This window comes from Engraulis encrasicolus, unplaced genomic scaffold (assembly GCF_034702125.1).
Source record: "Engraulis encrasicolus isolate BLACKSEA-1 unplaced genomic scaffold, IST_EnEncr_1.0 scaffold_157_np1212, whole genome shotgun sequence".
NCBI lineage: Eukaryota > Metazoa > Chordata > Actinopteri > Clupeiformes > Engraulidae > Engraulis > Engraulis encrasicolus.
Genome location: NW_026945098.1, coordinates 25915 through 38659, shown reverse-complemented (window position 1 = coordinate 38659; position 12745 = coordinate 25915). Strand labels below are relative to the sequence as shown.

The following is a 12745-nucleotide window of genomic DNA, read 5'->3' as shown; positions in this document are numbered from 1 at the left end:
GGAGTGCCGTTTGGGCAGCCCCCGTTGCACGGATGAGGCAAAAATAAATGCAATTTCTTTGTGTGCAATGTGCACGTGTGTGCTGTGGAATGGTGTGTCACAATGGCAATGGGATTTGGGAGTTTCCCAGTTGGGCTTCTCACTCATGTGAGAGACAACAAACCAGTAAAGGGAGAGTGAAGGCACCAGGGCCGCCGGGAAGTATTTAAATGTAAAACCCAAAATTGGAATCCAGAATGTCCCCTGGCAATGTTGACCCTTACAAATGATTTAAAAAAAGTTCCAAATGCATTTCTACCCATGCTTAACAAATGCTTAAAAAGGAGTTGTTACACAATCTGAAAGCTGTGTGTGTGTGTGTATGTGTGATTAAGCTCCTCCTCTTCCTCCTGGTGGAATGTTCATCACAGCTCCTCATTACATGGAAGGTTCCGGTCCCTCAATCTCCTACACCGATTCAATCTGCACATTTTCCTGAAAAGACGCATAATTACTTGACATACACACACACACAAATTAGAGTATAGTAGAGAAGTAACCTTACTGATCCCCCCAGGGAGAAATTATGTTGTCAACTAGCTTACACGTAGGCTACAGTAATTCACAAAAGTTCTGGGGTGCGGGTACCCCCTGGGGGTGCACCAGAGATTCCAGGGGGTACGCAGAATTGTGTTTGAGTTGCCATTGTGACCAAAATTCTGCTTGGGAACATTATAATTAGGCCAAAACAAAACCAAATTCAATCATGCTTTGGTCCCCATGTTAAGTAATTAAGGTATTGAATAATGTCTAAAGCAGGAATCATTGCAATTAATCATTTAAATGATATTACACATACACATGAGTAGAAGTTTGGGATGGGGGTATGCTGCTTGTCTTTGGCAAAGGTAAGGGGTTGTTTTTAGAAAAAAAAGGTTAAAGGTGCACTGTGTAAGATGGTGGCCAAAGTAGGTATTGCAACTATGCTGATCGGTGAAATTGTGCTGTCTACTGCCAAATTTGATATTTTCATGAATATTTACTAATTAATGAACTAATATTTAGTAGTGTGACCAAAGGGCAGTAAGTGTTTCAGTTAAAAATGCCTATTTCTGGAAATTCAAAATGGCGGACCAAGGAAAAGACCCTCCTTTCATATATGAAGTGTGCAATTTTCCCAGTCATAATGAATACTTAGAATTTGACGGTGGTGTTAAGTATTCATGAAAAGGGTAACATTAGTGAATGGGCAGCATAAATTCTGGAAATAAACTACTAAAAATGTTACACAGTGCACCTTTAAGAACCATTGACATAGGGAGTTCGGGGTCATCCCTATGTTCCCCGGGTCCTATGTTCCCCGCAACCGAGGAACTTAGGACCCTGTTTTTCAGAAAAGGGTTCTATGTTCCCCGTTGCTTCCAAGTAGACTACTGCCGCAGTCAAAGTGCAGGTTGTTGTTGCACCTCTGACAGGTTAGGTTTAGGGATAGTTTTGGTCAGGGCACACATTTACAACTCAGAAACATTGCATTACTGACAGGTTAGGTTTAGGGATAGTTTTGGTCAGGGCACAAATTTACAACTCAGAAACATTGCATTACTGACAGGTTAGGTTTAGGGATGGTTTTGGGAAGGGCACAAATGTACAACTCAGAAACATTGCATTACTGGCAGGTTAGGTTTAGGGATGGTTTTGGGAAGGGCACAATTTGAAAACTCGGAAACATAAAATGCGGGGAACATAGAACCTTTTTTTTTTTTTTAGAAAAAGGGTCCTATGTTCCCCGGTCCCATACAAAGACAGGGGAACATAGGACCTGGGGAACATAGGACCCGGGGAACATAAGTACGCTCCCGGGTGTTCAGTGGCAGTAACACTTAGAAAACATTTAACCCTTTCATTGTGATTCTTCAGTATTGAACAGCTCAGTACTAAAACTATTCATGAGGACTGATACGGTTGTACTGAACAGCTCAGTATTACCCTCCAATTCTGACGATGCGGTCTTGAGCCAGCTGCTCCACCAGCAAGTCCACTGCCTCCTCTAGCACCAAAACAGATTCCAATTTCAACGTCTCATCCACGATGGCAGCAAAAAATCTAGAAGATAGAACCAGACTGTTAGAACCTTTAACCTGTGTAGTGTATATGTGTAATTGTAATTGAGTAATTATATGGAATTCCGATTTTTGAAAATGAAATATTCACATCAGTCAGATCAGACATGCTATGTTCAGATAGCATATATTTACTACCTGCATAACGTTGTGGTGTATTAGACCAAAACACAAAATTGTGTCACCAAATGGCCTTTTTGAGAAAGTCGGCAAACAGTTTTGGTGTACTGAATTCAAATATGCAGTACCATTTAATTTCCTGATTACCATCCCCAGTGTACACACATTGATCGTGTTTGGGCCCTCGAGACATAGGATTCCCACCGGTGGGTTAGGGCCTCAGACTTGCTGCCCAAAGGTTGCCGGTTGGACTCCCAACCCGCCAGGTTGGTGGGGGTAATAATCAACTAGTGCTCTCCCCCATCCTCCTCCATGACTGAGGTACCCTGAGCATGCTATCATCCCGCCACACTGCTCCCTTTCGGGTGCAATTGGGGACTGACCCCTAGTACCGGTGTGTGTGTGTGTGTGTGTGTGTGTGTGTGTGTGTGTGTGTGTGTGTGTGTGTGTGTGTGTGTGTGTGTGTGTGTGTGTGTGTGTGTGTGTGTGTGTGTGTGTGTGAGTGAGAGAGAGATTATTGTCAATGTCTTATTGAAATGTTTTTAGTCAAACTACACATTGGAGACTGGTCAAACACAATTTCAAACTTCTGTGCTAACCCTGTTACATAGAGTTTTGACAATGAAGTACTCTTGACTTGACTTGATTTGACATGGGCTGATGGTACTTACTTACTGTATAACACATTTACATGACATGGGCTGATGGTACTTAGTGTATAACACATGTACATGACTTGGACTTATGGTACTTACTCTACTGCATGTAAATGGGGGCATGTTTGCATTAGAGAGAGGATTCTCCTGGCCCACACCTCAGTCAGGCAGCCTGCACTCAGACGCACCTTCTTCAGATCAGGTAGAGAGGACACGTACGTCATCAGACCATCCACATGCTCATCATACTCTGGACTACTGTAGGTTACAAATCACACACACACACACACACACACACACACACACACACACACACACACACACACACACACACACACACACACACACACACACACACACACACACATGCACACACACGCACACACACACCTGGATTACTGACTACCTCACTGCAAGATCCCAGTTAGTTAGTTAGTTCGTCCAGAGAGTGACCATACATCTCACATTTGCTGTTGTCAGGCCGACCAGAACGGTGCCAGTGTCGGTGCCCACTAGCCTGGTCCTGACCATCCCATAATACCACCATTTCATTTCGTATTCATGGTCTGGAGTTTGTGTGATCCACACCAGTTACTTTCGGCACTAACGTGCAAAGCATCCGCGTTCATACTGGACTCTGAATTTTGTCCGCACGTGACTGTGTTACCGCTGCTAACGTCTATGTTGTTGTCACGGTTCACGGAGGAAAACCAAACATTTTTCATTATGCGAAAGCTAAGATCTGTGGGTTGAACGTGCTGACTGGTTTGCGATTAGGTGCGGGAACGGGTACCGGCACGGTTCTCAGTTGACTTGAATGCGCCAAGAGAGGACTGAAGATTCAGGTAACACACACACACACACACACACACACACACACACACACACACACACACACACACACACACACACACACACACACACACACACACACACACACACACACACACACAAACAGACACAAATACAGACACACACATTTTATTAGTACCCCTGAAACTGCTAAATGTATGTCTCTAGAACCTCTCACTTTTCTGCCAGACGTCTCAGCTGATGAAACTTGCAGGTGATTTCCTTCAGCACAACACCAGAGATCTCCTGGAGAAAAAATGTTGCTACAAAGCCTGAAGTTTCTGTGTCTGGGGATACATCTCCACCGTTAACAAGGAACAGCCTGAAAGGAAGGTAATGAGTATAGCATGAAGCATACGTACACTCACAAACTTCTGCACTTGATGCATAGTTACAGTATTTGCTAAATTATTGTCTGATATTTGTTTCGAATGTCATCTTTATTGCATATTACTTTATTGTCTCTCTTGGTAATGAGCTGTAAATGTTGTCAATTATCTACTGCTCTAATCAGATTCTTGATTGACAAAAAATACAGCTCTTTAGCAATTGAGAGCTCATGACAGCAGTCATTCTGGTCATTCTAACTCACCAGACATAACATCCCATTCATTTTCAATGGGGTTTTATTTCTGCTTAATTAGAATGTCCATACCACCAAAGCACTAAAAAGTGGCATGGAAATATCTGGGGTATAATGAAAAGTGAAGTGTGGGTCACCATATCAAAAAAGAAAGCAAATCTAAAGATTGACATGTAATTTAAGAAGAACTTCTTTTCTTTTTATCAAGAAAATGGTGATTTTCATTATAATATTCTAATTTTGAGAACACCACAATTCATGGTTTTGTTGAGCTGAAAGGCCAAAATATGTAAGAAGAAATATGGGCAATGAATCTTTAATCCATGGAAGTTTAAAATTATTGATGGAATTATGGAAATAAATAAACTTTTTCATGATATACTATTTTCTGACCAGGAGCTGTATATACAAATGGTAACTATGGCAACAGCCTTAAAATGGCACGCGTGCCCCGAGACACCTATACTGATGTCCACCACATGCAACCCCAGTCTGGTATCAAGGCACACTTGATACCATGTATTTCAATTATTTTATTTTGTTCTTTTTTTGTATTTTTATTGTCCTGAGATGAAAGTGACATACTCAAAATGTTCCTCATCTTGTGTCATATTGAGAATGTTACACAGAGTCTTCGTTCCATCCGCCCCCTGGGGCAATGAGACCCTGCCAAAAGAGAGGAGTGAGTCAGGAGAAACATAGATCAACACATTTTATGGCCTGTACTGTATGTATGTATGTATGTGCCTACGGATCTACAGATGTTGCCAGTTGAATGCATTTCTGTACACCACCTTCCCACACCCTATAAAGCCTGCTGTCCTAAGGACAGACGTCATTTCAATTGACAGAAAATAAAAAAAACACTGATGAAATGGAATAATATCCTGATGACGTATTGAAGTAGTTCTACAGAACAGCAAATAATGAGATTAAAAAAACAATATTTACCATTATTTTCTGATTGTTCAAAATGTGTCCCACATATTCATCCCCACAGTCAGATATTTTTAAGGACAAATTCAAGCATGTACAAATGTTGAGACGACAACAACAGGGTAGTTGGATCAACTTTTCAGACTTTGATTTCTGAGTTCACACAAAAATAACCCTGAAGATGAGTTACCTTACAAACTTAAGGCAGCAGGGGAACTTACTTTTGTACGTTTCACTGGCTGCCAATGTTAAGACTTGTATGTAGACTAAGTATGACACCCGATCTGCGTATTTGAAGTGTTTTGAAGTGACTTATCTGCTCATTTTCACATTATGTTCGATAGGCGACAAAACTTTTGTCTTGTCAAAATCTGCCCTGTCTGTGTTCATTAAAGGGTCAATCTTTCTGTGGTGCATGCAATTTATTTTTGTACATACATTTTCATTCGAGAGGGTTGTAGCTTTCATATGAGTGACTTCTGAAGCCAAGTGATTAATTGAAAGTCAGGTTATTAGCTGTTATTCCAAACAGATGGGTAGGCGACAACTCTTTTGGAGGCGAGTGTACACAAATATAGATGCATAAAGCCTATGTGATATTTAAGACCCAACTTGCAACTTTGAGTTTATGAATTTAGGATCATGAGTACCAGCTTTTTTCAATCAGGGATATTCTGAACAAATCAAGTTGAAAGATATACCAGGTTTAATTTACAATAGCTTGTAACAATAAATGATGTTTTATTGCAACTTGGAGGCCATTTCCACCCTTTATCTTAAAAAACCCCTGAATTTTGCTGTCCATGTCTCCTCCATGTCAGACGTGCATTCCTTTATTAATACCATATGTTCGTAGACCCATCAATGACACACTTGCTAGAGGTTGATTCTCAGGGTTGTCTGTTCCCCCATCCAAATAAACACATGTCATTATGTGGCAACCATAACATTAGACAGTGTTGCTTTAAAGTAGATGGAGGGCCACCTCCAGTCATAAATACTGTATGAAATGTTTCTTACCCGACATCTGCAGTCTGTGAGCTCTTCATGAAGCGCAGGAGAGTCTGGACAGTGTTGGGGGTGATGGTCTTCACGCAAACCCAAACCCTTCCCACACTCTTCTGCCTAGAGAGAGCAATGAGGATCTGCTGCATGCTCTCATACGACAGGCTACTGTGCTGTAAGCTGTAACACAGAAGAGAAATGAATGATAACCAGGGCCGGATTAAGATGGCCCGGGGCCCCTAGGCTGTGTGCCCTCCTGGAAGGCAAATTTCACAACAAAATTACATAAACATTTTATTTAAATTTCTAGTCGACATTACAGATTCATCTTTCAATATTGCAGCTTGTCACAATCCTGCATTTTTTTTTCTTTTTTTGCCAACCATTTGCACTTTGCTATTTCAATGTATTCTGGTTAGAATTTCCTAACGTGCCTGCAGACATAACAACTGAAAACCCTGATGCGCTCACACTGCCCTGGTGTCCCTGCACAGGTGAACCATCTGTGATATTAGCATAGGGTACTTCTAAATCATTTAAATGTCATGTTTGGTATGTATGTAACAAATATTTAACTACAAATCACTGATTCTTGAAAGTTTGGCAAAAACATGTCCCTGCAGTAAATTATTAATTCTGTTGAAAATCAACTAAACTTTCACAAACAAAATGAACCCAGGTAATGGCCAAGGGGTCTGTCACACGAATACACAGTTGTTTGAAATATTTAAGTGTAATTTTATTACTTTTCATGGCTATAAACCTGTCCACACCCTGTAAAAAGGCCTGTCCCAAGGACTGGCATCATCATTTCAATTGACTTAAAATACAAAAATCACTAACAGAATTGAACAATATCACCATGATGTGGAAGACCATATTAAAGTGGTTCTACAGATGTGCACATAGTGGATGTAAAACAATATTTACTATTATTTACTGATTGCTCAAAATGTGTCCAGCATATTGGTCACCACCGTCAGATTTTCTCTAAAAGACAATAAAATCAGGTATGCACAAGGTAATTTTCATTACTGAGGACCCCTTTTCAAACCTTTAGCTCTACTGCCTACTTCACCATCACTGAAGCTTCTGTAAGTTTATTATTTTGTCCTCAATTTGTTAATGTGTTTGGACACTGGTACTGTCCCAACCATAAACTGTCAACACCGTTGGGGGTTTTAATAGTATTGTATTACATTAATGTTAATAAATATAATTTTTTTTCTGAAAAGGTATGAAGCACCCAAGAAACAGAGCGAAAATGAAATGGCTAATGTGAACAAACAATGCATAATATTTAAAAGAGTGTTTTTTTGTCTCACACCGTCAGATGTCACCACCGTCAGATTTTGTTCTGCTCATCATGTTGTTCCATATTTTACTAAATTGTGCTAGTTAATGAAACATTACTAGGCATGTTAGTAATAATTGTGATCCAAAATGATACTCTAGCCACCACTGAGGTGCATTTGGAGGTTTTTTTGTCAGAAAACCTGACGGTGGTGACATCTGATGGAGTTCACCAAAAAACACATGTTTTACGTGTTTTTGACATGTTTTAAGAATATGCATACAATAAGTATCTACAGTTATGTTGAATTGTTAAAATAATTCACTTTAATACAGTAAACATGTGTTTTTACTTCTAATTCTGTCTGCCGCGGTTGACAAAACAAGAAAGAGCCCATCTTATGAAAAATGTTAAACATGGAGAGCTTGGCCAATGCATTCACTGCACAGCCAAGATCTACATCTATGATAATACACCTCTATATTTTGGATTTGAACAACTTAAAAGCTGTTTTTACCACATTTTCAACAACCAGTGGCTTCCTTCCTAGATAATCTAACTAATGAAGTAAAAACACATGCTCATACTGTGCACACACACATTTTTTTTGCAAATGTTTATGCAAGATGCCATTGACTTGAGAGGGCTATTTATTTTGCTAAAGGCAGGTACTAATTAGGCCACTTTCACCACTTTCAGATTACTGTCAACACCGTCAGTTCTTAAGTCACCACCGTAAGAAGGAGTTTTGGACATTTTAAAGGAATGTGCTTACAACATTTTCCTTAGGAGTTGTTGAAATATCAAAGTAATAGCCAATTTAAGCCTACACGAATATTTGTGAAATTACAAAAAATTGTTTGTTCTATTTAGGCGTTAAGTAAGCATCGTATGACGGTACATATTTTAAAATTAGAACACATGAAACAGTATTAAAATAAAACAAAAGTGAATTTTCAACATTTAAAGGCATATGTGTGAACCAAAAAATACACATAATCACTTAAAAACTCCAGATACATATGCAACCAAATCAATACAATTTTAATAACTTTTAATTGTGTCTGACAGTGTTGACAAAAAACAAGGTATGATCGGAGAAAAGCCTGATTTCTGAAAAAAATACATAATGGGGAGATTGGCCTTGTGCATTTCTGAAAAGCCAAGACCTTAGTCTACGTGGATATACCATATAATTTTGTAATTCACTTTGTTTTTTTCTGTCAACATTACAACCTGTTTTAGCCACTTTCTCAAGAATCAGTGAAATATGATAGCCTTGTTGCTCTGATAACCAAATGTGTGCGCCTGTGGAAATGCAGGCTACTTGATGAAAAGATAAAGCCCGATAAGGTGCTTGGCAACTGTTCATCAAAAATGGGTCACTCGAAGTAAAGTGAGTGTTTGATTCTTCTTTGAATATGAGCATACGGCAATTCTAAATCATAAAAATTGTGAGATTTAACAGTGTTAGCTGACAGTTGAGCTGTCATTGCAAACATTTGCCACGTTATAGCCTACTTGAATAGACTGTATAACAAAATTCACATCCAGGCCTATTATCCATATCTCTCGGTAACCTACCAGGTCATTTTGAGAATATCTCTAGTGTGCAGCATAATAACTCATTTACATAATAACTCATTTTCTTACCATAGCTCATTGATGGTCTTCCCTTCTCCCACAGCTGAAACCACATCGGAAACATCAACATCTGATAGGTCCCCCACATGTAACCTTTAAAGAGAGAAGCATACAATGACCAGTGTTCACTAGATATGACATTTGAAGAGAGAAGCATACAATGGCCAGGGTTCACTAGATATAACCTTTGAAGAGAGACACCAAAGATGGTAGATTAAAGCCCACCCAAAAGAGTTTGCTCTCCAAAGAGGGCATGGGACACCTAGGTCACGCCCTTCTTCTTCTGATCCTGAAGCTCTCAAAAATTTGCTTGGGAGTAAATGGAGCGAGTCAAGCTAAATCCTCATTCCGTTTGGTATGTGCTCCGCATTTCACATATGATGCCAGTAAATTTTAAAAGTTCGGATTTGCGTTGTAAGACCACTCATTTTCGGAACGCAAGAAAGGTTATTTTGTGCAAAACTGAGTTAGAGATTACAAAGTGCGCCTCATGAACCGAGGCTGAAGATGCACAGCCAGCCTGACCGCTGCACCACGGCTAAATTAGCTGCACGTCAGACATATTGGCTGCACGTTGGACATGCGATTTCTGTTGCGTAGTCCAAATAATTACATATTTTTGCACACACACAACTCAAAAATCGCTTGCCAAGTGAAGTCGACAACCACACTATTGGTTATCATTAATTATGAGGCACAGTCTGATTGAGGAGGGAATGCGAGGTGGATCGGAAATAGCTTTTATCAGTCAATTGCAGCCCAATCAAAAGTTTGGCTTTCACAGCCCTATGAGCTGCCTGGAAGGGGTGGAGAGTTAGGTGGCCCATTATAACAAGATCTTGCTAAAAGAAAGCCATGCTAAAAGAAAGCCAGGCTAAAAGAAAGCCAGGCTAAAAGAAAGCCATGTTAGGCACCCCATTGTCCCCTACACCTTCTCTTTTTGTGATGTTTGGTGGAAGCTTGCTCAAGATGTGTGCTAGCGCCATCTACAGCCCTAAGAGGACTCCATTGATTCTCAACCGTAAGACTCCAAAGGTCTCCTGACCAACATTCATCTGACATTACATGGATCCCGGAAAAAGTCAGAGCCTGAAGTATCTTCCTATTGTCTGCCCTCTTTGGAGATGCTGTACGTATGTCTAATTGTCAGGTTCACCACATATAACCTTGAAGAGAGATATGTCTTATTGTCAGGTTCACCACACACACACACACACACACACACACACACACACACACACACACACACACACACACACACACACACACACACACACACACACACACACACACACACACACACACACACACACAGGAATGCATTTCACACTCACCCCAGCTCTTGACACCTGCTCAGAGCAGGCTGCAGCAATCTCATCTTATCTGCTGTGATGTTGCACCGTTTCAGCTCCAGACTTGGGATGGTGGGGCAACACTGCAGGCAGTACAGCAGCACCCAGCAGTCTGTCCTCGTCAGAGAGATGGACACAAAGCTCACCTTACCCCATATTGCCATTGTACTCTTCACAAACTCCTCTTCGTGGAGCTCGTACAGACAGTGGAGAATGAAGCGCATCACATGTTTTTTCTGAGAATTTTTGTTGATATGATAGAGTACCCACTCTTTAAGCTGCTCTTTAGATTGAGGGTTGGGGTTCAGGCCATGCTTCTGCAGAACTTGCATCACCTTCACATTTGAAAGACCAAAGAGGAACTGAATGACAGGTAGACGATGGATTCTGTCTTTGGGGTGCCTTGTGGATGCGAGCAACTCCTTGATCATCTCTTCATCTTGGGACAGTATGTAGTGGAGGGCAGAGAAGAATTCCTGAAAGCTCAGATGCATGAAACTGAACATTTCCACCATGTCCACTGTCTCCTTCACGAGAAATTTACACAGGAAGGGGACACTGGTTGGGTCGGATACTGTGTTGAACACAACTCCCTTGCTGAACAGAACTTGCTGTTTCTGTCTCCCTGTCTCTGCCAGCTGGCCCAGGCTCTTCAGCAGAGCTGCTACAGGCTGCTTCAAACCCCAGCAGTGGTGCTTCAGCAGAATCGACACAAAGTTGACAAATATTGAGGTGGTTGTTTGCAGACTATTAGTCATTTCTACATTCTTTTGCAAATGGTTCCTAAATACAGTGCACACGATCCAGCAGATGACAGGAATGAAGCAGGAGGTGAAGAGCGTTTCATTTGACATTACTCTGCTGGATACATTCTTCCAGACCTCGTCATCTTTACAGAACCTCTTGATGTACTCGTGTACGCCCTCCTCAGTGAAGCCCAGCACCTCAGTGCAGCGTACAGGACGTTTGAGCAGCTTGTTCAGTTCACCTGAAGCAGAGGGCCTGGTGGTGACCAGCAGGTGGCACTCAGAGAGGATGCTCCCCTTCAGCAGCGCACCCAGGATGACCTCAACAGGAGCTGGTGTGGAAAGGTCTTTCACAGGAGAATTGCTGACTTCACACACTGGGAATTGGAGCTCGTCAAATCCATCAAGAAGAAGGAGCACCTTCTGAGGCAAGTCCTTCAGTGTCTTTAGGACCAGTGGGGTAAATTTCTGGCTCAAGCTAACAAGACCTGCAACACTCTTTTGCACTCCTTTACTGTATATGAGGTTGAGTTCTTTGCAGCTCAGATGTAAAACGAGTGCAAACTGATTCTGGTAGAGACTTCCTGATGCCCAGTCCAGTATGATCTTCTGAGCAGTAAGGGACTTGCCATGACCAGAATTGCCCTGAAGAATCACTGCTCTGGGAATGCGGCCATTATCTTTGGGCCTAAAGAACTGGTCCACTGTGGTGCTTTTATATTCCTCAATTCTGGCACCAATGAAGCCTGGTCCACTCCTGCAAATCTCCTTCTCCCTCTCCTCCTGATCTCGGTGTTTCTCAATGATCAGCAGTGGAGTGTAGCGGTCAGTCAGCAGGACCTCTTCTCCAGGTAAAGAATTATACTCTTGCAACGCTTCATAATGTGAACACATCTGTGCTTTGAACTCTGCAATCGTTGGCGATTTGTCTGTAGGAAAGCATAATTCCAGCAGAAATTGTTAAGCTCTTGTGTAATTCATGTTGTAAGTGTTAAAATGATTGTCACCTGGTGTAGTTATTACATTATTGTTATTAGGCAGTTGATAGAACAAGTGTTGCATTGTTTCCTACAGCAGAAGAAGCAACAACATTGAAGACGCAACACCATTGAAGAAGCAACACCATTGTTTCAAAGTGAACACATTGAAAACACTCTGATGAGTATTCAATTCCAGTTTATATATTGTAGGGGTAATCCCACATTATTGGACGTGAGGAATATTCTTCCTCACGCAGGGGCACTAAAATATGTAGGTAAAACTACATTTATGGCTACGGGGACTATTCTTCCTCACACACGGGCACCAAAATATGTAGGTAAAACTACAATTAATGGGTACGACGTTAAATGTAAGGGAAGTACAGTAATGTAATTATAATTACATTAATAAGTATACAATTCTTATACAGTTCCAAATATGTAATGTGTTATTACTATATGTGAGGAATAAGAGTAT

At 41.0% G+C, this 12745-nt stretch overlaps 1 protein-coding gene across 1 annotated transcript in view; it reads right to left on the bottom strand.

The window, feature by feature from the left end:
- The window catches only part of LOC134442425 (NACHT, LRR and PYD domains-containing protein 1 homolog), a 15181-nt gene extending 2977 nt beyond the window's left edge, over window positions 1-12204 (bottom strand). Inside the window, exons 1-4 of the mRNA XM_063192597.1 lie at window positions 10524-12204; window positions 6267-6431; window positions 1966-2082; window positions 606-630 (exon numbers count right to left, since the gene is read on the bottom strand). Coding sequence (XP_063048667.1) covers window positions 606-630; window positions 1966-2082; window positions 6267-6431; window positions 10524-12181 — 1965 coding nt within the window. The 5' untranslated portion in view covers window positions 12182-12204. The remainder of the gene's footprint in view (window positions 1-605; window positions 631-1965; window positions 2083-6266; window positions 6432-10523) is intronic.
- Between the last annotated feature and the right edge of the window lie 541 nt (window positions 12205-12745).